Source organism: Vombatus ursinus, unplaced genomic scaffold (genome assembly GCF_900497805.2).
Source record: "Vombatus ursinus unplaced genomic scaffold, bare-nosed wombat genome assembly UNPS02015175.1, whole genome shotgun sequence".
In the NCBI taxonomy this organism is placed as follows: Eukaryota; Metazoa; Chordata; class Mammalia; order Diprotodontia; family Vombatidae; genus Vombatus; species Vombatus ursinus.
In genome coordinates this window covers 17,587,496-17,613,506 of record NW_020954953.1, presented here as the reverse complement: position 1 = coordinate 17,613,506, position 26,011 = coordinate 17,587,496, and the positions used below count along the sequence as shown (strand labels likewise).

General features: G+C 36.1%; 1 protein-coding gene across 1 annotated transcript in view; it reads left to right on the top strand.

Annotated features, from left to right (window-relative positions):
* Positions 1-24,446, top strand: part of LOC114031453 (NADPH oxidase 3-like) — a 101,321-nt gene extending 76,875 nt beyond the window's left edge. Inside the window, exons 9-10 of the mRNA XM_027846513.1 lie at positions 4,924-5,048; positions 24,320-24,446. Of these exons, the coding sequence (XP_027702314.1) occupies positions 4,924-5,048; positions 24,320-24,446 (252 nt within the window). The remainder of the gene's footprint in view (positions 1-4,923; positions 5,049-24,319) is intronic.
* The last annotated feature ends 1,565 nt before the right edge of the window (positions 24,447-26,011 follow it).

Sequence of the window (26,011 nt, the reverse complement as noted above, 5' to 3'; positions counted from 1 at the left end):
TTTCTCTTTAAATGGGACTTATCAATGAACCAATTACTAGATTATGGATTGTGCTATTCCAACCAGTATTTTGCAGCAGGTGGTATTGATATTTACTTCCAAGTAAAGTGTGTTAGACCCAAGGAGATTTGCATTAATAACTGCATTTGCAAATGGATTCTCCATCTCTCTCTTGGTTTGGCCCTGCAGAGCAACACTTTAATTTGGCTCTATGCTTCTGCAAATGAATGAAGGTTTGCTTGCTGGTCTACAGCTAAATGAATTTTTATGGTCTGTTTGCAACACTAGTTAAATATCTTGATTCCTTGGCATTATGTTGAAGTTAGATTTCATTGGAAGCCAAATTTCACACTTAGAGATGAGTTAAATAATGTTAACTACATTTTCTAAACAGTTTTTCTCCTTCATTTAAGTGGCATGTGAATAAATGGGATTTTTGATCAATAATATAGCTCCTTCATATTTGTCGAGTTCTTTACAATTACATAGTCACTGCTTTACATACATAATTAACTCATTTGATTCTCACAAAATCCCTGTGAGATAGGCAGTGCAAATACTATTAATCTTATTTTATAAATGAGGGACTGAGACCCAGAAAGGGAAAGTAACCCGCCTAAGCTCACACAGTGACTAAATAGATGAGCTGGAACTAAAACCCGTCCCTTTGACTCCAAGTATTTTGCTATTTCCAGAATACCAGGCTGCCACTCATACAATAACAGCTCATGGTACATAAGGACTCTTCTTGGTAGAGATTAGTATAGACATGACTTTGCTCTTTATGCTCATAGTAGTAATCCTAAACCATTTTATAATATGATGACAAGATTTTAATGTTAAATTAATACATTGCCACAAGACAGTAGTTGAACTATTCATTTCTATTCATTGATAAAATACAATAGTAACTCTTGGTGTATACATGGATTGGATTGATGGACCTCTCACAATAAATCATTGTTAACTTCCCCTTTCGCAGCTACCCACAATCTATAGGTTAGGAATTGGTTCTTTTCAATGCCTCGCTATTCTACATCTGCAACTGATTGATTTTAGGAGTTAAATACATTGGAGTTGTGTCTAACAGTAACAACTATTTTGGAATCGTGACAGTATCTCATCAATTGATTTTTTGACACTACTACTAGAGCCCTTACAAAAGTACAATATGGCCATGTGGTAAATGTTTGTTTTCCGTATTCCTGTGAATTAAAATTATTAAGTTTTGATCATTTTTATTCTTGATAAAATTGGAAGCAACTTAGGTTGACACAAGGTTGGGGCATGGTAGACAGGATGGAAACTGGTTTTACTAAGTCAAACAACCATGAATTTAGATTGTTTAACTGAGCTCAACCTTTTTATTGACTTGTTGGTAACAAATTAGAATCATATACAAAAATCATGAAAAGGTTTTGAAAATTACCAATCCACAGTATTAATTCATCCACTGAACAATTTTAAAATAAGCATCCTTTACAATTGCCTTTAAATTAAATATATATATATATATGCACCTATACACATACACACACACACACATACCTAGGGATATGTCTGCTAAGCTAAATTGGACGTTTTGACTCAGTTGACTAGCCAGCTAAGTTATATAGTGAATTCAGACTGTCAACAAGCATTTATTATATGCTTACTATGTTCTAGGCACTGAACTAAATGCTGTGGATATAAAGAAAGATAAAAATAGTTCTTGTTTTTGCTTTAGTAAAAAAAAATAAAATAAAATAAAACAACCCAAATGTTTGACCAAATGCAACTAGTCATTACAAAATATACCTTCTTATCTATATCTCAAATTTTCTCTTCATTTTTTAAACAGCTCTCTCCTGATATTTATTGAGGACCTGCTATAAACAAGGCATTTCACTAGATACCATGAGGAATAATATGGCATGATCCTGTCCTTGAGTAATTTAAAAAACCTAGTTGGAATAAGATGTATACACACACAAAAAAGATAAGAAAAAAATGTAAGGTCATACATGTCAGTGGACTTCTTTGATCATTTAGCTTGATGGCCTGGGTACTCCCTTAAGTAGGATGCAGATTATAACTCATTTATACATTCTCATGCTATGCAATTCTTATTTGCATCATCCACTAATCTCTATAGATCCACCAGACATCTTGGAGACCTCCTCTGATTCTTTTAATATTGTGTGTATACCAGTGCAAATGCTTATTGATTTATTGATTAGACACTGAAACTGTAAATCCTTTATTCCTAATTCTCTATATGTGATCAGCCAAAGTCCTTACTTTGACTTTCTGACACTACAATCAACTGTCTGGGCTAAACAGCAAAAGCTTATTTGCAATATTCAAGTTAAGCTGAGTTAATTTCATTTTGAGAATTTGGTGTTTTTATATTTGGAGGTATTGGAGTTTCTTTGATGGTGTTTTTAAATAATTTCTCACATGAAAAACACTGTTGCTAGCCTGCTGCAATCTTCCTATACCCATCATGAACCTTTCCATTGTTTTTGTATTTGTTTTTGTTTTCCAACTGTTAGAGCTTTCCCCTCTAAGGTTATTTTCCATCTACTCTGTATGTGTGATGAATATATTTATTTATTTGCAAGTTGTCTTCTCTATTCAAATGCCAGCTCCTTGAGGGCAGAGTCCATTTTTGCCTTTATTTCTATCAATCAATCAAGTGTTTGTTAAGCATTTACCTGTTATGTGCCAGCTATTGTGCTAGGTGCTAGAAATACAAATAAAATGAATGAAGCAATCCCTGTTAACAAAGAGCATATTCCTGGCCTATAGAAAGCAGTTAATAATTTTTTGTTGACTGTCTTTTCTGTAATTTATCTGAAATTATTGTATTTCATTATATACAGCTACATTACATCACTTGAGAATGTTGGTATTAAAAAATAAAACAAGAAGCTCAGCATTTTCAAAATCACTGCACAATTTTCCAAATGTAATTCATGGCAACCTCCTCCCACTCAATTCTGGGCCAAGCTCCCTGTGCCTGTTCTAGATATACACACCCTGATCGCCGAAAACAATCAACAAATACAAATTGACAAATACAAATACTATTGTATTCATGGTATTGATATAAATAATATTTATTTAAATACCATTCTATTTACTTTACCACGATAGGCCATAATTTAGAAAATACTCATTTTTTTCTCCTTTTTGGAAGGCAAGGCTAATCTCATTTAAACGGCCATGGATCTCAGTGCAATCACCATAATGTCAAAGGAATTCAGAAGCATCTGTAGAACGTCTCTGTCAATGGGAAATCCATTGTCTATTTGGATTTTATACAAGGGATTGCCATGACGGTGGTGAGACACAAGTGCCAAGTGAGCATGATAAGCAATATAGACGAAAAGAAGGAGAACATTATGTTCTAGACTGATTAGGGAAGCCTTCACAGGGAAGACAGGTGTTGAGCAGAACCTTTAAAGATGGATAGTATTCACAGGAGCGTACTAGAGTAGCAGAGAGAAGTATTTAACAAGGAGAATTGTGTGTATAAGATTGTACAAGGTAAATTTCGGGAAGAACAGAGTAAACCAATCTGATTAAAACAAAAAGTTATGCTGGAGAATAATTAGTGATAAATTTGGAAGAAGAAGTTGAAAAGTAGATTTTGAGGGGCCTTGAATAACAAGTATTTGACTTTTGCCTTGTGAACGGTGGAGTTAATTTGAAGATTTTACACATGGTAATAATATGATGAAAGAAATGTTTCAGAAAGGTTTGCTGAATGACAGCCTAAAGGACAAGTTGGTGGAGGAAGAAATGGGAGGAAGAACATTACTTAGGAACCCACAGGCACAAGGTGATGAGGAACTGAACCAGGGTGGTGTCAGTGAGAATAGAAAGAAGATAATGGGCATAAGAAATATTAAGACAGAAGTATCACAGCCTGAGGTGAAGAAGAAGAGAAAAAGGTCAAAGATGATTCTCAAGTTTCAAACTTGAACGACTGAGGGCACTGACAGAAAAAGGGGAGTCAAGAAAGGAAGTTGGCTTTGAGGGGAAAAGATGAGTTCCATTTTAGACATGTTGATGGATTTGAACTGAGAATGAGATAATAAAGGGCAAATGTCCAGCATGTAGAGATACAGGATTAGAGGTTAAGAGAGCTGTCTAATCTAGGGAGAAAGTTTTGGAAGACATGTTTATGATAGATACAGCTAGAATGGATGGAATCTCTGAAGGAGGAAGTCTATTGAGAGAATGAGATCAGGTAGTCCTGGAAGAAGCCTTAGAGAATATTGGTATTTAGAAAGCAGAAGAAAACAGAAAAGCTAGAGGAATGGAAGGATAAGAACCAGGATAATGGGGCCATGAGAGTGAGTTTCAAGAAGAAAGGAGTGATCAATAATGTTCAATGATTTAGAGAAGTCTATTCAGATATGTTGATTAGAAGTATGCAGTTTCGGTAGTGGTTGGTATGGGAGTTAGATTGCAAGGAGTTGAGTGAATGGATTGTGAGGAAATAGAGAGAGGGAATGTGGAACATTCATTTGAGCCATTTAACAGTGAAACTTTTACTGCTTACTTCCACTTAGCTCTGACTGTCTCCCCTCCCTGCCCCTGCCATGAGAATGTCTAATAATGATTAAGTCTTTTTAATCTCATTTTGAAACATACTACAATGGAAGGGGTACTGGGTATGTAGTCAGAGGACCTATGTTTAAATCCTGTTTCTGAAATGCACCATCTGTACATCTGTAACCCTGGACAAGTCACTGAATCTCCCTAGGCCTCAATTTCCTTGACTGAAAAATAAAAGGGTTGGGCTGAGTGGTGTCTGAGTTCTATGACCCCATGCAATGCATTAAATCAACAATCCTCTAACTTTACATTATACTTAGGAGCCTTTCATTGTTTATCCAAATAATAATATCATTCTATGATTTTTAACTTTAGGCTGCCCACATAGCTTTACATTGGGATGAAAATACTGATATAATTACGGGTCTAAAGCAGAAGACATTCTATGGAAGACCTAACTGGAACAATGAGTTCAGACAACTGGCTTACAACCACCCCAGGTAAGGTTAGTTCACTGATTGCAACTTTTTTTCTTTTCCTGCACATATCTTCAAGAATTCTCCAGTGAATACAATTTTCCTTAATTATTCAATTGGAGAATTCATTTTTGTTGGACTGAAAACATAACTGGAGATTCTTGCTTGAAAAGTCTTAGTATCAAACAAGAAATTATAGGTCATCATTTGACACTCTCAGCTTGGTCACTGTTGTTTAAGCAGCGTGAGTCAGAAATTCTGAATCATTTGGTGTATATTATTGGATAAGGTGTTTTTTTTTTAATAAAAGTATTATGCTCTGAAGTTCCCAATTGTTCTAAGAAATTAACTAGTTTTCATAATCAAGCATATGACCAGAACTTTCATGAAAAATCCCTTTCCAGAGTAAACAGACCTGGCAGGTAATTATGTAGTATTTTCCAAAGAAACTATTAAAGGTTTTGCTGCTAAGTTAGTAGTAAATCCAATCCATAGAGCCAAATTTTCTTTATTAAACTCATCCTAGTTTTACCATGTTGTTGTCATTGACCTCATTGTCATTTTTATCATCATCATCATCATCAAAAAGTATTTATTCCATGTCTTAATTGTATATGATGTTATGGTAGGTGCAATGCAAAGAGACAACTAGACCCTACTGTAGACCCATTGATACTAACCCCTTTCCATAGTATGATGTTCCATCACTAATATAAAGCCATTAAGGTAATACAGGAATGCACAGTATACTATCACATAAAGTCAATGGAAAGTTAATTTAATTAGAGTAGGAGTATACAGTTCAAAGGATCATAAGATCATAGAGCTGGAAGAAACCTCTAGTCCATCTCTTTCATTTTGCAAGGAAGGAAAATGAAGACCAGGGAGGTAAGGTGACTTGTCTAACGTCAGACCAATAGGAAATACCAGAGACAGCATTTGAACCAGTTGAACAGGGGAAAAAAGAACCTTGATAGTACCATGCGCAAACTGGATAGTCTTGTTTTAAAAGCTGAAAAGCACCTTAAAAATTCAGGGTAGAGGGAAGCAGTCAACTCTTTTCTAATCAATTTAAGAAAGCTCCATAGAGAATTTCAATAATTATTTAGAGTTCATGATGGATGAGAAATACTTTGGATGGTTGTGAAGGGACAAAGAAAAGGTATCAAAAGACCAGGCAGAAATTCAGCAATAACAAAGCCTTTGCTAATAAAATAGAGTCACAGGGTAGAATCTAGGCTACAGTGAGAAAGAGGAGTATCCTATGGGAAAGGTAAAGATATTCATAGATACGGGATTTATTACTAAAGAGAATTTTGAATGTCCTTTCCTCAGAGCCCCTCATTTTACAGACAAGGCAAGTTAAGCCTTAAAGCCTCTTCAACCTTTGAGGGGCAGAGGTGAGTCTGGCCAAAGCGGTAAGTTAAAAAGACTATTTTAGTAGTTGTGATGATGATGCACTATAGAGGAACAGTGGTTAAAGTGGAAAATTTGTCCAAATAGAATTTGTGATTCCTCAGTTGAGAGCTGTCAAGTAAGTTAACTGGCCTAATGCAATCACAGTGGGAATAGAGTTGAAAGGGGGCTGATAAAGGAGATGTGGAGAAATCAGTGTCAGAATTTATAGCTAATCAGGTGTTAGTAAAGAACAGAAATAAGTGGAAGATTACTCAGAGGTTGCTGATGTGGAAGAACAGAGGTGATGGTGCTGACAAGCAATGGGGAAGAGGGGCACAGGGGCCATCTTGGAGGGAAGATAAATAGGTTCTAACTGTGCAATGGTTGTTTAGTATGTAGTTTCTATAGAAGGAATAGGGGTGGAAAAAACTAGCATAATAATGCCACTTTACAATGGTACGGCAGGCTTCTACTTTTGTTATTTTCAACTTTTAGTCAGAAAAAACAATCATTTTCAGAAGCATTTTGTAGTCACCTCTCAATTATCCACAAGTGGGTTTTTGACACCGTAGGCTTTTGACTTTTTTCTTTTCTCCACATAAAATTCTTGGCTTAGAATTCATGTTGATATTATCACCTACACCTCTTAGAAATGCCACTTATTGACATCTTACATTATCTCTGCTAACTTATCTTACATATAGCCTGCAGCACAGTAGGGAAGTCTCTTAAAACAAAAACATTTCATTATTTCCCTGCCCAGGAAAGGTGTGAACCAGGAACCTAAAGAGGAGAGAGAGAGAGAGACAGAGACAAAGAGATAGAGACAGAGACAGAGAGATACAGAGAGAGAGAGAGGACAGAGAGACAGAGGAAGAGAGACAGAGAGAGACAGAGACAGAGAGACATAGAGAGACAGAGGCCAAGAGAAAAACAGAGAGAGACAGAGAGACCGAGACAAAGACATAGAGACAGAGAGAGACAGAGACAGAAACAGAGACAGAGAGAGAGAGAACCAATGATGGACTATGAGCCCTGTCCAAGCTATTGTTTTATATGGTTGCTAAGATGCATTTTTGTCTAACTCCAGCATGAGGTAGACAACAGGAAAGAGGAACAGAAAAGATTGAAGAAGCATTCCAGTCTTTTCTGGGTAAGCTCTTTATTGTTCAGCTCCATTACTTTGCCTGAAGCATGGTCCTAGAACCTCAGATTTTCACTTAGAAGTATAAAAGTGCATTTAAAAGCCAAATATAATTTTTGAAAGTAGTTACTATTTAGGATTAAGTGTGCTTCTCTTCCTAACCAAGGGTTTTGATAACAAAGAGTTGACACTTATTGTAGCCCCTATTAGCTTTAAAATGCTGTGTTCACTTTAATAGGAAGCACATGAAAACTGGAAATGGTTTTTTTTTTACATTTTTATTTAAAGTTCTGAGCTACAAATTCTATCTCTCCCTCCCCCCCTGGGATAGTAAGCAACCAGATATAGGTCATACATGTGCAATCATGTAAAAACATTTCCATATTAGTCATTTTGTACAAGAAAACTCAAATAAAAAAATGAAAGTAAGTGAAAAATAGCATACTTCAGTCTGTATTCAAACAATTATCATTTCTTTCTCTGGAAGCAGATAGTACGCTTCATCATGCGTCCTTTGAGATTGTCTTGGATCATCGTATTGCTGAGAAAACCTAAGTATTCGCAGTTCTTCATCATACAATATTGTTGTTATTGTGCACAATGTTCTCCTGGTTCTGTTCACTTCACTATGCATCAGTTCATGTAGGTCTTTCCCAGGTTTTTCTGAAATCATCTTGCTTGTCATATTTTGCAATAATAATCCATTATTATCCTATACCACAGTTTGTTTAGCCATTCCCCAGTTGATAGGCATCCATTTGATTTCCAATTCTTAGCTACCACAAAAAGAGCTGCTATAAATAATTTTGTACAAATAGGTCTTTTCCCCATTTTTTGGATATCTTTGGGATATAGGCCTAGCAGTGGTACTGCTGGATCAAAGAGTATGCATAGTTTTATATCTCTTTGGGCACAGTTCCAAATTGCTCTCCAGGAGGTGGAAATATTTTTAAAATATATTTTTCACCCCTTATCAAAGAATTATTTTAAAAGCCTTAATGAATAATCATTTTAGCTCATATTTACATAGTGCTTTAAGGTTTGCAAAGTATATTGTGTATATTGTTTCATTTGAGGTTCATTATAGCTTTATAATTTTAAGAAAAGCCTATGTCATCCCCATTTTACAAATGAGGAAAATGAGTCTCAGAAATTAAGTGACTTGCCCAAGGTAATAAAGCTAGAAAGTGTCAGGTCCTGAATGGTAACCAGTAGTCTCAATGATGAGATATCTTTTCCCAGAGCCCTGGTATTCCAGAGATTAAACAGTTGATCTATTTATTTATCTATGTTGTGCCTTCTTGTCCATGTTTCTAATTATTCTTTCCTGTTTCTACAAACTTGACTGAAACTTGCATCCTGCTGTAGTCATCTTATTTCCCCCCAGTCTTTACTAACATTTTAGTGAGAAAGGTCTGTTTGCCCTTTCACAAACTCTAATGGAGCTGAGTGCCTTTCAGCCCAATAGCTATGTAAACTTCCTCAGCTTCTTGAAAAAGGTCTTGGTATCTTCTAAAACAGATAGAGGCCTCAGGGATTGAATTTTACCCAATGCTTTCAATATCTACTATTTCCTAGCCCCGAGAAAAAGGATTAAGATGTTTTTAAAAATTTTAACCTTTGAATTTAGACCTCTGTTGCTTACTAGACAATTTCAAGTGCCAGTATAATGAGTAATAGACACATGTAGGCAAAAGTCAATTGTTGTTTTATCCCTGGAATACCAGAACTCTGGGAAAAGTCATCTCACCAATGAGACAGCTGAGCATCACCCTTCAGAAAGACAATGACCCCTTTAAAATAATTTTGTTTTCTGGTTTGTAAAAAGAAGATTTATGTTTAATGAAGCTTTTAATGAAGAAATCTCGGAAAGAGAATGCCAATAAAATCTAATTTTTAAAAGAGAAAATCTAATATTTAGAAGTATTTCAATATCCTGGCCTTTGTCCAGATATAAATGAAACACACAATCCAATTACTGTTCTGCACAAAGGACAAAGTCACATTAATTTTCCTCAAGATGGTTATTAAAGAGATAAACTGTATTTTTTTCTTATTATGTCAAGGATATGTTTGTTCCCAAGCATACTTGGCTACTCTTGCAAGACTGGTCTGTTCTGTCATTAACTCATCTCTATCGGCAGAGATAGGTCAGTAGGAATTGGTGGATTTGTTAGTGGTCTAAGAAAAAAGCCTTTGTTCTTGAGGGCCTTTGAAGTGAGAATCTCAACCATTTCTATTCATCACCAGAAAGCTAAGAATCCTTTTGACTTACTCTTTTAAAAACATTTACCTGTTCACTCAAAGCTGTGGCTTACTCTTGCTCCCAGAAGAAAGAGTTAAATAAAAAGAATAAAGGAAAAGGGGAGAGAAAACACTTTTTTTAGAAGATGAAAACCAGCACATACACACAAAAAAAAAAAGCTCGAAGGGAAGCAGATCAAAGAGAAAAGTGCTAGCTACAAAAAGAAGCAGAAAATTGCAAAAATAACAGCAATAGGGAAACAAATTGATGGACATCAAAATGAATACAAATAAGGAAAGAGGAAGGAAAAATTAAAAATAGATGAAAGGCTGAAAAGAGGAAATATGACAGCTTATACTTTTGTTTTTGTTTGTAATTAATTTTTGTAATTATTAAGGCTTCAATATGAAAATAGAAGTATAGTAAAAACATTTCAGTACACTCTAAGGGTATATATTAAAATATAAAGTCAATTTACTGACATGCCCACACTAACATCCACAAGGCAGCTTACATGTTGTAAAGGCTAGACGATAGAAATCCTTAGGAAATAACTCTCAATACTTTGAACAATGAAAAATCCCCCCAAAATTTGGCATAAGGGCTCTCAGCTGTGAAGGAAGAGTCATGGGTTCTAATCCCAGTTGCACCACCAGCTAGCTATGTGGCATTGGATAAGGTCTATCACCAATCCTGGCATCAGTTTCTTTATCTAAAATAAAAAAGAAAAAGGAGAGCATGATGGACTCTGAATTCTCATCAAGCTCTGAATTGTTACAAATTACTCAAGGTAATGACATCTAGTAATATATTTTTGGGGTAGTTAGATGGCATAGTGGTAGAGTGCTGGGTCTGAAGTCAGAAAGACTCATCTTCCTGAGTTCAAATCTGGCCTCGACTACTTACTAGCTGTGTGACCCTGGGCAAGTACTTAATCCTGTTTGCCTCAGTTTCCCCATCTGTAAAATGAACTGGAGAAGGAAATGGCAAACTATTCCAGTGTGTTTGCCAAGAAAATCACAAATAGGGTCACAGAGTCAGACATGACTGAAAATGACTGAACAACAATGTATTGTTACCTATATAAATAGGTACCCTTTAAAGTAATCAAGATTGAATTTCACTTTGGTAAACTTTCTCACTATGTTTTTCATACTTTCGACAAACGTTTAGAAAAGCAGGCAGTATAGATCCCAAGAAAAGAGAAAGATCAAGAACCATATTTTTATTATATCCAGTTATGTCCTTGATGAGAACACTCAAGACACATCCTTCAAACTTCAGGATTTGGGACTCTATATTTTTTTAATTAAACCAATAAAGTTATCTTTGATGATATTAATTTCTTTCCTTCTTTACTTTAAGGATTATCTATACCTTGCTACTTCAAACATGTCTACTAACACTCTACCAAGACTTAGCAGTGGGGTAAAATGCTGAGTAATTAATTATCATAAAGCATTTTGAAATATGAGATAGGCTTTTTCATAATTCAAATCAAATATATTTTTCTTTAAAAATTTCATGTATTTTAGAGAAGTCATGCAGAATAGTAGACTGCCACCATCTGTTTAGGACAGCTCAGTATTCTCACATTACCTCTTAACTCAAACCAGAGTCACTGTTTTCAGTACCATTTTATTTTCATTCTTTCATTCATTCATTCATTCAACAAGCATTTCTTAAATATCTACTGTATGTATAGCATTTTTGCATCATTATGATCTCAAAAGTTAATGTCTAGTTCAAAAATAATCATAATACTGTCTTTCAAATGTTTTATCTCTTCATATAGTTCTTGAAAAATTGAAATTTATACTTTCTCTGGATACTTTAAATCATATCCCCCCAAATTAAACACTACCTTTAATTTTACAAGACCTTTTTTAAATTCTGAAACTATTACGCTGTTTTTGAAAACAATTTATTTTGAAGAGCAGATTAAGTTGCCCTACTAAATCTGTTAATGTTGCAGAAGATGATAGTATATGGGTTATATTAGATTATATTCTTACCAGTACAATCTATTTCAACCACACCCCCAACTTGGCTTTCTATCTTATTTCTGCTGACTTTTAAGGGATTGATATCATTGCCAATTCTAACAGTTTTCTGTATGACTCCAAGAGATACACAGAATACTGACATAGCAAATGTATAGGAATGTACACCTATAACAAAGACAATCCCTGCCAAGGATAAATGGCCTTCTGAGTGACCTGCAAGAATGACCCTAGGCAAAATTTTGACCAAATGTATGACCACAGGCCAGCTCCTCTTTTGAAACCACTCTATTCTTAATACCTTCTTACCATTTACTTATCCAGCACCCCCAATTTGACATCCACCTTGAGATGCTGCCCATACTATCTGCTGCCATGAAGACCCAATGTATATTTATTGACTTGAATTTTAGCCCAGTAACTCACCTTCTCAGAGCTGTCTATCCAGGCCAGTGTCCAGGGCTATCTATTTCCTTCTTTGGTATACTGAAAAATTATATCTGCTAACATCAGTTTAGGGCCTTAAGACCCCAGCAGTAATTTAAGATCTGAGTTAGAACAACAGGCAGTGGCACTAAGACTATTGATGGCAGAGGTAGATTAGCAGGTCCTTTAGCCTTTAGAACCTAGCAGACTTTAGGGCATTGGATAGGGCAATAAGCAATGACATTGATAATAGGTGATCAAAACTTTAAAGATGAGTAGTATTAATTTGGAGGAAGCTAGGTGGGACAGTATACAGGGCACTGGCCTTGGCTTCAGGAAGACTCATCTTCATGTATTCAAATCTGGACTCAGACATTTACTAGGACCCTAAGCAAGTCACTTAACCCTCTTTGCCTCAGTTCCTCATCTGTAAGATTGGTCGCGGGGGAGGAAATTGCAAAACGCTCCAGTGTTTGCCAAGAAAACCCCAAATGGAGCCACAAAGAGTTGGACATGATTGAAGTGACTCAACAACAGTGTTGATTTGGGATTGCAGTGGCAATCAAGAAACACAGGAAAACAAAGGGACTGAAAGGTCTACCCATTTATAAATTGGATTTCAAGCATCTTCTGCATAGTCTTCCACACATAAGAGGAGTTTGCTACTATGGCTAAATAAGCATACACTCTGCTACTGTATTTCCGCAACGATTCTCACCAAATTACATATGATTTTCTTTCACAGATTAACAATCATCCATTTTCCCACCTACAGAGTATGTAATTGGATAGTATTATCTTCTAATCAGTGTTTCAAAGCATCTTGTCCAGTGTCCAGAGGTTAAAAGAGCTATTGTTTATATTACATAATCCAGCTACTTTAATCATTAATTATGATGATGAACCTCCACTAAGTTCTAATTCAGATACCTCATCATGACCTAGAGGTAAGCAACTCTGGGTTGTTAGAGATTATGCTGAAGGAGCACAAATCTTGGTAGAACTACCAAGCTGGAAATGCCTAGCCACACATTATGGGTCTGGTGTTGGAGGGCCAATCTGGCTAAGTTTGGAGCGGCTCTTCAACAGATACTTGGTCATGAGATGATGAATTATTACGAACACAGTAACTCATGAAGATCTTCTTCTAAGAGTGTGGGGGACTCCTCTCTGTCTCAGTGAAGGGTGACCCTACACTGATGGACATGTTAATTTTTCGTGTTTTGAATTGCCATCAAGTCCAATCAATAATTTCAGATGGAATTAATTCTCTGAATGCTTTTTTCAATTAAGGTGTAGGGCTTTATAGAGCTCACCTAAATTTCAAAAGGGCGTTTTGTTGGTCTTCTTTCAAGTTTCCTACATTTATACTTAGGTTTTACTCTCATGTGTTATACTGCCTCCTTTATTTTATATTGATTTTTACCCACAAATAACTTTGTATTCCGTCTTTTTTCCTTCCATAATATCTTCACAAACCTTCTTGTGATAAACTTTCTCTTAACTTAGTATGAGATGATGAATTGGACTAACACAGAAACTCAGAGGATCATCTATAGAGAAGTGAAAGGGACCTTGATGAGTCCAATCCCCTCTTTTACAAATGAGAAAAGTGAGCCCAAAGAGGCTGTAATTTGCCCAAAGTGTTTGAGGTGAGATTTTATCCCAGGTCTTCCTGACTCCAGGTCTAGTCCAATCCACAATATCACATTGCTTTGCCTCTCATTAAAATGTTAAGGACATGGAATGGCCTCGATTTGCATCACGGGAGGCGAGTACCCACAGCAATGAAACCACTGATTTTTGAAATACTGATGTTGAAGTAATATTGTCAGCAGCTGCTTATATTCAACCATGACTCCACATTTCCTTTTTTTTTAATTTTTAAATTTTTTTTCATTAATAATATTTTTTCCAATCACATATAAAGATAGTTTTCAACATTCATTTTGTAAAATTTTGAGTTCCAAATTTTTCTCCCTTCCTTCTTCCCCTCCCACTTCCCACAACAGCAAGCAATCAGATGTAGGTTATATATGTACAATCATGTTAAACATATTTCCACATTAGCTTTGTTGTGAAAGAAGAATCTGAACAAAAGGGGGAAACCACAAGAAAGAAAAAAAAGTGAAAATAGCATGCTTCCATCTGCATTCAGACTCCATAGTTCTTTCTCTGGATGTGGATAGCATTTTCCATCATGAGTCTTTTGGAATCGTCTTAGATCCTTGCACTGTTGAAAAGAGCCAAGTCTATCTTAGTTAATCATTGCACAATGTTGCTGTTGCTGTATGCAAGGTTCTCCTGTTTCTGTTCACTTCATTCGACATCAATTCATGCAAGTCTTTCCATGTTTTTTCTGAAATCCACCTGCTCACCATTTCTTATAGCACATAGTATTCCATTACATTCATGTACTGTAACTTATTCAGCCATTCCCCAATTGATGGGCATCCCCTCAATTTCCAATTCTTTGCCACCACAAAAAGAGCTGCTATAAATATTTTTGTACATGAGGGTCCTTTTCCCATTTTAATGATCTCTTTGGGATACAGACCCTAGAAGTGGTATTGCTGGATCAAAGGGTATGCACAGTTTTATAGCCCTTCGGGCATATTTCCAAATTGCTCTCCAGAATCGTTGGATCAGTCCACAACTCCACCAACAATGCATTAGTGTTCCAATTTTCCCACATCTTCTCCAACATTTATCATTTTCCTGTTTTGTCATGTTAGCCAATCTGATATGTGTGATGTGGTACCTGAGTTGTTTTAATTTGTATTTCTCTAATCAATAGTGATTTAGAGCATTTTTCATACGATTATAGCTTTAATTTCTTCCTCTGAAAATTGTTTATATCCTTTGAGCATTTATCAATTAAAGATATGACTCCTCATTTCAGTGTGTAAATCCTGTCCTCACTACCACCTATCCTCTCACCCTGGGGACTCCCTTGAAACAACAAATGCCCCAACCTATGAGGGTACTTGTGGAGTTCTCTGGTTATCTGTCTATTGTCCCTTGCTCTTGCCACTGATACCATTATAATGCAGAAAAAAGTGAGGTAGCCTCCAGTTCATTGTGCAGATCCTCATTATTGGATTTTTATGATAGGTTGCAATCTATGAAGTCAAAGGGAATTCTCAAATCAGTGAGGTCACAAGTATTTAAGTATTGAGTATTTGAGAGCCCCACCTAGTGGACAATATTAATGGCAACATTAATCCATGCAGCATTTCATCTGGGGTAAGCCACAGAACTATCCTGAAACAGAGATTTCTATGTGTGAATGACTGTTTGAGATGTGATTCTGTGCTTTTAAATATCACCATGGATTGTTTCTTCAAGATTCGGTTAGGAGGTGAAAAAAAGTAATGTATATCAGAGTGAATAAAATGAGCTTTTCATATACAGATAAAAAGAAAATGTAAAACTATGTCTGCCATTTAATTAGGAGTTGACTAGAACCATATTGTATGAATGAATTTTATGTCGCCCATTGTTTTCAGGAATGTAAAAATACTTTCATGTTAATTTGGGTAAATGTGTCCATCTGGTTTCACATTTGCCTGTATGCACACCCTTCATTTCTCATTTGTGCACGTGCATAGTGTTTTTCATACCACATTTAAAAAATTTTAGCATTCAGATTATAGCAATAGGAATTCTATTGACTGAAATATCTTGCAAGTTCATTTATATTAACCCTTCTAAATACTCAAACAATTAAGTGATACTCCAATTAAGATGGACTGTATTATAACTGGGCAGGGGGCACTCTTACTTTCATTAGTTTGTCTATTATCTTTACATAACAACTTTCTATTCAAAATCAACTAGCACCTACCTATATCTATCAGCATTATTAGAGAGGCTTAACTTAATAACATGATTTCAAATGCACAATCCTGTTTTACTTTACCTATTGTAAGAAAAGTTTGATTTCTAGATGATTGGTTTTGGAATTCTTTCCTTAACTTGTTGGACATATACTTTGGACATAGGTGGTACCTAGCACACTAAGGGAGATCTGGTTCAACTATTCTAACACTCTTCAAAAAGTAACAGAGCCCAAAATAAAATGTCTGCCTAAGTGGGAGATGGGGATTGGCAGCACAGTGTAGTATTCTCCAATCACTAAATATGTCCATAGGTAATACAAGTACAAGAAAAAAAATTGGCAATATTATTCATTGACTCTGTATATACACAGTGATAAGGGACAACAGATTCATATATAAAATGGATTTGGTCCTATTATTTAAAGCCTTGCCAAAATGACTGCCCTAAGAATGATAAACTCAAAACCCAAGAGTTATAAGTAGAAAGAATATATGGACATGACTGTATTTGATTTTGCTTTATGTGTTTCTGGATAATTAAACAAACTACTTTGTTCTGTCCCCCAAATCTGCCTTTTAACAGACAAGAAGGAGGAGGAGGAGAAGGAAGAAAAAAATCACGATGAGAGTCCAGTCTTTAGACTTCTGAAGGGTCTCAGTAACATTTAGGCAAATCTTTAACTAGCAAAGAAGGAGGGGTGACATGAATTTGGCCTGAAAAGCTACTCTTTTTTGTCCAATAATATAATTGAACATTATTGAGGTATAGTTGTAGGCATTAATAAAAGAGTATATAATAAGGAGTTAGAAATGAGTGATGGCAGTTCCAAATAGAAAGATATGGTAATATAAGAATGCTTAGCTCAGTACAGTATCAAAGCAACTAACAACAACAATAATCCCCAAAAGAGTGTTCTACAAAATATAATAATGTGACAAATTATTGGGGAGAGTTTCTAGTCGTAAAAAAAAATGTTTACCCAGAAAAGTTGTTTTGTTGTTTTTTTGTTGTTGTTGTTGTTCCAGAAAAGATTAAACCAAGGTTGGGCCTACAATCTAGTCCAGAAATGAACCTTGAGTATGTAGCCCTGTGTCTTCTTTCTAAGTCCCCATAAATCCAAGGGAAAGCTTCTATTTATTGATTTTATTTGCAGAATGCACTCTGGGCATAGAGTAATTTGATTTCTTTTTTTAAATGGGGCTTAGAGTCTGTCTTTCCAGGCATATAACTTACCAAGCATAAAAGCCAACACATAAAAACAAACATACAATTTAAAGATAGGGTGCTCAAGGCAGTAGGAGCAAGGAAGCCAGAGAGGTGGTAGGATTACTCCTGAGCTTACCATGCTCCCATATATCTGCTGGATTTAAATCTCCTGACATACAATATTTTGAATCCCATCCGTCCATAGCATGGCTGAAGTGTTTGGGGGCGGGAGGGAGAGTCCCCAGAGAACATGATAGATATTTAGCCAATGTAGAAGTGAAAAATTGAATTTTCTTCTTCGTTGGTAGCATTTTTTATTATTAAATTTCAAAGACAAGGCTCTTAACAGCTTTAAGTACTTTTGTAGCTCATTTAAATTTTGTTCTCTTCTCAGCAAAGTCAGCAGCAGTAGATGGATCAATGCCGATAATGCTGCTTCTATTCCAGAACCGTATGGATTCGCACAGATCTACAGCTTTTAGTCTGTAAAGTGAAGAATGATGCACCATGTTTCTACATTTCTGTTACTGGGAACCTTTTCTTTTTAATTCTAAGTAATCTTGGATAATTATATTTTATAGGAAGATTTTTCCCCATTTACTAAATTCTATTCAGGGTCTGTAGTACTTGTCCATGAGCTCATAAAAAGGAAGCTGCCACATCTGTGCTATAACAGCTTTGTGAGGGTTTTCTGTTTTATAAATCACAATATTTATTCATAAATGGTTATTTGTCTATGGGAAAACATAATGCTATAGAAGTGTATGCCTTTAAAGTAAAGGTGTTCACCATCATCATCATCATCATCATCATCATCATCATTATCAATAGCTACAATTTAGACAGTGCTTTAGGGTTTACAAAGCACTTCACATATGTTATCTCATTTGATTCTCACAACAACCCCATGAGGTAAATTCAATTATTGTCCCCATTTTACCAATAAGGAAACTAAGGAGTTGCCTAAGGTCATACAGCTAATAAGTGACTGAGATAGGATTTGAACTCAGGTCTTGATGACTCCAGGTCCCCTATTATATCCACTATGTCACCTAGCTGCCCCTAGGTATGAACATTGGTCCCAGAAAAATGGGGAAAGGCTGACTTTTCAACCTTAGGGTATAAGGAAAGCCACACTCTTACACATAGTAGGTGTTCAATAATTTGCTGGAGCTGTGTTCTAAGGATGGGGTAAATGTACAAAAAATGGAAACATGACCAACAAAGTTAGGGAACAGCTACCTTTCCAGTTGGGCTAGAATGAAGAGACTGTGATGGAGAGACTTGTGAAATAAATTGGAAAAATAGGCTAGAGCTAGACTGTGAAGCAACTTTTATGTACACTTCTTCCTGGTCATTACTAAAATGTTCAATTAATATTTATGTGGTAATGGACAAGTAGTACTATCTAATATCTCTATGAAAAATCAATATTGTAAGAAAATGTGAGCAACTAAAATATATAAATACATATAGAATACATACATGTATAACACTGCAGTCATAAGTGTGCCCAAGCCTAAATAGTAAAAATCTTGGGTTTTTGTAAGTTGATAAGTTAGTGAATATCCACAGGAAGGAAACTAGTGTGGCAAAGATCCTTGAGATCATGTTATATGAGAATCAATTGAAGGAACTGGGGGTGCTTAGCCTGAAGAAGAAAAGTCTTGGGGGGAGAACATGATAAGTAACTTCAAGTAACTGAGGGTCAATCATAGGGAATAGAGTTAGCCCCAGAGGCAGAATCAGAACCAAGGAGTGGAAATTACAAAGAGGTAGATTTAGGTTAAATGTTAGGAAAAAAACATCCTAACAATTATCATTATCCATGGGACTGAGACTGCCTCAACAAGTACTGAGTTCTTCCTCACTGAAGGTCTTCAAGCAGGGACTAGAGGATGACCACTTCTCAGATATGGTTTTGTAGGAATTCCTTTTGGACATTGGTTGACCTGGATGGACACTGAGGTCTTTTCTAACTCAAAAATTCTGTGATTCTTTGATACCATGTGACATCCATAGTCTTTGGATGATGGCATAAACATTATAGAGTATATAAACTATAGCCTTAAATGTAATCATGTAGTTATGAACTATAGGGAAGCAATTCAAGTAACTTCAGTCCTCCACTTATTTTTTTAAGCACCCTACATGCAGGGCACCAAGTATGCTAGGCTCTGAGGATACAAAGACAAAATTAAAAACAGTCCTGTCCTCAAGAAGCTTACATTAGGGGGTGGGAAGGGAGAGGCAATAATTTAATAAATACAAGGTAATTTGATGAGAAAGAGGGTACTGTAACAGTGTGTGGGATCAGGAAAGTCTCCCTTATAAAATGGTCAATGATTTGAACCTTGAATGAAATGAGTGGTATACAGATGAGACTGGTATTTAGCATTTGAAATTGGTATAGTTCCTTTGAAAAATGAATCTGGACTGAGAAGACAAATTATGACTATGATATAAAAACAACAGTCACTAGTAAAATGTATTTTAATAGTCATATAAATATAACTGTTAGCATCATATATAGTCACATATATGTATATATATGCACACATATACATGTATATATTGACTTTAAGGTCTATAAAGTGCTTTACATACATTATCTCATCTGATCCTCCCAACAACTTTGTGAGATAGATGCTTTTATTATCTCCATTTGATGGATGAGGAAACTGAGGCTGAGAGGTTGTGACTTGCATAGGGTCAAACAGATAGTAAGTATCTGAGGTAGATATTGAAGTTGGGTCATTCCTGACTTCGAGATTCACACGCTATCCACTCAATCACTTAGCTGCCCCAATATTTTTAAGTGAATTCTGGAGGCAAAAAAACATCCAAGCTCATTAGACTCTGCAAATAGTGACTACAAATACAAAACATAGAATGGTGTTAACCTAGGCATAGGGAGGTAGTCAGTCCTAGGAGCCAACTATACATATGGTAAAGCATCCCTATCACTGGCATTGCCTCTAAATCTGAAGGTCAATAATAAAGCTATGCAGACTTAGAGCTGCTATCTGAGGTACCATTTGTCAGGAGTGGGCCAATCAGGAGTGCTCCTGATCAAATTGATGAGGCTACCATTCACTTTGGGCTGATTCATGGTTCTGGTGTTCCAAGTGCCACAATTAGCCTTACACTTTCCATAGACCTTGAACACTCTTTTTAGTATTCTTTTCATCTTTCCCTTATGATATTTGTTGACTTTTGATCTTGTATTAGTATGCTAATTATACAAAGGCTATTGAAAAAAAATACAAAAGCTAAACTTGTTTATCCACCTAACACTATGCCAAATGTTTAAATATGGCTGTCCAAAGAAAGGAGCTGGGAGCTTGTGAGAGAATAGCACTATTAACTAACTAAATGTTAAACCACATAGAGTTCTAATAACCTCAGGGTATGGCACCTTGTAATAACAATGACTCATTCCAGCCCTATTCATCCCTGTAAGTCTTATCTGGGTGTGGAGAAAGTAGGAGTTGGCACAGAGAGCATATACACCTTGGAACAACTTTATTGAATAAAATAGTTGTCTGTGTTAGTGGGCATCTTTTTTGAAAAAGAATTTTCTGGAATTTTGCCATGGGGATGAGGACTTTTCAAGTAGCGGTTAGAATTGAGAGAGGAAATTAGTTTAAATGTACTGTAATTATAAATTACTGTAATTACCTTTTGCAAGGTACCTTTGAAATCAGGGTTGGAAATTGTGTTGAACCATCAGTTCCTGTCACAGATGTCATGTCCTGGAAGTATTCCCTTTTATTAATGACTCTCAGAGGCATAATAATAATTGGAATACAGTTAAATGAGGAAGAATGTGTTGAGACATATACTGGAATGGTTTGGGCTATAAGTATTTCCTTGCAAAAAGCCAATTACTGCAATAATAAAGAGCAGTATTTGAGAAGTTGCTATAGACTCTAAAAATTCCACTATAGAGTGGCTACAGTGTTGTGGCCCTGGATCTTGAGGGTGCCATAGAAATCAACCAGAGAAACTCCATAAGTATGTAACATGAATCAAAACTCTGTGAGAGTTTCATACACTTCCGAGATGAGCTAAAATATGACCACTATGATTATTAGAATTCCTAATTCCATGATACTCACAGACAACTGGAACCAATTTAAAAGGGTGGCCTTCTATATCAATAGAGTGGACAGTAATTTACCTGGTATGACTTGGGGGATACAAGGAAGACCTCACTATTCCAAAATATCCCACAACCTCTGATTCAGGGGTGGTCATATTCAACAGGTCGGGGCACACAGCTATAATTTGACTTGTGCCAAAAAAAATAACTTTTAAAATTCATTCCTTTCTTTGTATTTTCTGTGTCTATCAAAGTATCTATAATATAACTGATATTTAATAAAATGTTTAAGTCAAGTCAAGAAGAATTCATTAACTGCCTACTATGTGCTAAGCACCAGGGCTATAAACAAAGACAAAAGGACAGTCACGCTTCTCAAGGGGCTCACAGTCTAATGAGACAGACAACATGAAAACAACTATGTCCAAACAAAACATATACAAGATAAACTGGGGAAAATCAACAAAGGAAAGATATTAGCATTAAGGAGGATCAGGAAAGGCCTCTCAGATAAGATGGGATTTTAGTTAGACGGAAACCAGGGAAGCCAGGAGGCAGAGATAAGGAGGGAGAGGATTCTAGGCATGGAGGATAGTGAAAATGGTCAGTAGATGGGGTGTCTTGTGAAAGGAATTGCAAAGAAATCAATGTCCCTAGATTACAGAGTATATTAAGTAAGTAAGGTTAAGGAAGACTGGAAAAATAGGAAAAGACCAGCTTATGAAGGCCTTTGAATGACAGCGGATTTTATATTTGATTCTAGAGGTGAGTTTCCTTAAGGCAGGAAATCACATCCAATGGTCTTTCTGTCCTTTCTCCTTTCCTCTGAAAGCACAAAGAGGCCAAGGACAGGGAGAAGACTGTTCCATAGAATAGAATTGAACTAACCCTACTTTTCCATATAAAAACAGTTAAGCAATACCTCCTAACAGAATGATTGCAACCGAGAATCCTTATTTACATCTTCATAGATCACAGTTAACAGAAAGGATGAGTTCTTTAATCTTTTGTATCCAACACTGTCAGTTGAATTCAAATTGAGTTTTGTTGCCTTTTAGAATTGTTTTCATGTATGTGTTGCAGTCATTCTGGGTATTATACTTTTTTCTTCTTTCTTTACTGTGTCACTTCATGCAAGGCTTCTCATGTTTCTCTAAGTTTTTCCTTACTAATTGGTCCTTACAAAGCAATAATCTTTCATTATATTCACATGTCACAATTTGTTCAACATTCTTCAATTACTGATAATTTTTCCAACTTTAGTGTCACTGATTTATTCCATCATTAATTCACTGAATATTTATTAAGTCCCCACTACATAGAAGGCACTGTCCTAGGCACTGAGTATACAAAAACAAAATAGCGCTTGCCTTCAAAGAATTTACATTCTATAGGAGTAAATCAACATGTGTACAGTCATGGGTGTGTGTAGAGCATGGGTTGGGTCAAGCACAGTAGTACTTGAATTACCAATTAGGGAATGAGGGCTTCATATGCATACATTTTCACACCAATCAGTCAATACAAAATACGTGCAAAGTAAATACAAAGAAATTGATGGGAGAGCACTAACAACTGGAGAGATGAGGAAAGGCTTTGGGTAGTCTGGAGATCCTGAATTGAGCCTTAAATGAAATTGGTGACCCTCAGAGGCAGAGGCAAAGAGAGAGTACATTCTTGGCTGGGGAGACAGCCTATGCAAAAGGCATGGAAAGGGGGGGGGGTTGAATGAGATGTATTAAAAAGACAAATTTGGATGAAATATAGCAGGAGTAATCCAGACTGGGAAGTCAGTCTGAAAAGACATGTTGGAATCAGATTGCAAAGAGTTTTAAATGCCAAATCGAGGCTTTTATATTCCATTCCAGATATAATAGTCACTGAAGGTTCTCTATAAGGGGAATGATATGGTCAGACCTATGCTTGAAGGATATCAATCTGGTGTCTGGGAGGCATGGTGGAAGAGGATGTTAGGGGTGGAGAATGAATTATATTGGGAGAGCGTGGAAACAAGGAAACCAGGAGGAGAAAACTGTAATAGTCCAAGAAAAAGATGATGAGGGCCATAACTAGGAATGTTAACCCTTAACCATGTGAGTTAAGAGAATGGATATGAGATTGTCATAAAAGTATAATTGACAAGATTTGACAACTGACTGCATATAGGGATTGAAGGAGAGGGAAGTTGGATTCAAGGATGACAGAGAATCCAGGCCCAGAGTTCTATCCATGGTGCCGTCCAGGAATACCAGACCCTGACAATTGTGGTGATTCACAATGAAGTCTCCATTAGCTTGCTCTCTAGCTTTCCCTTCTTCAAGGGTGTTGACAAAATCGTATGATGAGCTAATCTATGACATCATCAAAACTCTACTTCTTCTTTATTTTATGTGTTGGATCCTAGAACCCCAAGCATGGGAGTGCCAGGCTGATGCTCTACTCAGGACAACTGGCAACAGCTTCTGCCTTCCTCTTTCCACAACTAACTAGGTCTAGCTTCCTGTTTTTGGTAACGGGAAATACTTCATCCATTCTGATGTACAAGTTTCACCATTGGGATCCATTCCTTTCAGCAATTTTTTTTTTCTTTTAGCCTCTCTTTTTTTTTTCATTCCAACATCAAGTATTGTCCTTTCACTTTGTCCTTTTAAAAATGCAAATAAACCTAGAAAGAAGCACACATTAAATCAATAATTCCTTAATAGGAATTGGTTTTTATCAAATTAGTTTCCTCTCTGTAATGACAAGAGAGAACCCAGAGCATAATTGTAGAAAGTCTAGGTCGAAGAGGGGAGCCTAAAAGTTAGGCAAAAGTGGAAGAGAAGAGAAATAGAGAAGTGAAGACAAACTTCATCTACCTCACACTACAATCCTGAGCTAGCCTTGAAGCTTCTAACACTTCTCTTGTTTTTGTCTTTACTACAGCAGTAACATTGGTGTGTTCTTCTGTGGACCCAAAGCTCTCTCCAAGACCCTTCAAAAGATGTGTGGCTTATATTCCTCAGCTGACCCTAAAGGTGTTCGTTTTAATTACAACAAAGAAAACTTCTAGGTCATATTTTGTACATTATCATTGTATGCTTCTACATTGATACTTTATGCATATGGATGATTTTAATAATGTGGATATTTTCTGCCAATGCAGGTCACCTCTCTACAACTTCTTATCCTGGGTGATTCTTGTCTGTGACTTTCCACGTTTCCACATAACACACCGGAGGCCTTTCTCTGCTTCTTTTAGCACTGCCTATCTGCTGCTTCTAATTCTCTCCCATGTAGCTGACCTACTTCCTTTAAGGCCATTTTCTCTATTTACATGACTTCTTACAAGTCAGCAGCACCAAAAGTTTTCGGGATATGTATACTTGGGGTACCCTTACCCTTAGCATTGCCCTTTGGGTTACTTATAATTTTGACTCTTCTCAAATCATATTGTTCTATTACCAAATTTATAACTAGATAGAATCACAAAGAAAATTACTGTGAATGAAAGGAATATTTGTGGCAACAAACGTTTTTGGATCAATGAGAGCATTGTGCAGCTTTCCAAATGTGATTTAAATGAATCTCCTCTTCCTACCCAATTCTGAACCCAAACCATTGCCCATCTGCTTTGTTTGTGCAAGACACATATTGCTGGATTAACTCAACTGCCCATCTTGCTGCAATATACATATTCATTCACTTTGTTTCTGAGCTGTTGATAATTAGACCAATATCTTTCGTATCATTATAAATTCCAATAAGAAGACTTTGTATTATTTCAGGGCTTCATGCAATAAGTATAATGTAATGTGAACAGAGCATTTAAAATTACTATCAAGAATAATCTCTTGGGTTTGGGAGACTCTAGGATATCTTCCAAGATGGCAGGGGGAAAAACTTCTGCTCATATGTCACCCTATCTTACATCTTCTATGAAGTCAATACTAAGAAGATTATTGAACATAATTACCCCCAAATCACACCCATCCATCATAGTCTTTCATTATTGTTACATATGCATGGGAAGCATATCATTGAAGGCAAACCTTCAAGGCTATATGTTGTTTATCAAATTACATGCTTGGGAAAAATAAATAAATAATATACATGCATATCATGCCTTTCATAATCACTGTGTGACTTTAAAGAAATGGTTGTAGTCCAATAGGTTGTATGAGTTAGCAACTCAGGTCCCTTCCAACTGTCAAAATCTGTGATTCTAGGCAGCTGGAGTATCATGGATGTGGTAGGGGAAGAAATCTTAAAGATCATCTAGTCTAGGAGTTCTTAACTTTGTGTCATTGACTTCTTTGGCAATCTGGTGAAGCCTATGGATTTATTCTCGGAATAATGTTCCTAAATGCATAAAATAAAATACATGGATTACAAAGGAAACTAAGTATATTGAAATGAAGTTATCAAAATATTTTTTTAGAAATAAGCACACAGACTCCAGGTTGAGAACCTTTAATCTAATTCAACCATTTTACAGGGAAGGAAACTGCATCATTATCAATTATTATGTGATAGAGCCAGGATTCAAATCCAGATTCTTTGACTATAAATCCAGTGCTCTTTACACTTTACCACACTGAATTGTCTATTCCATTCTCATGCTTTTATCGAAGATGT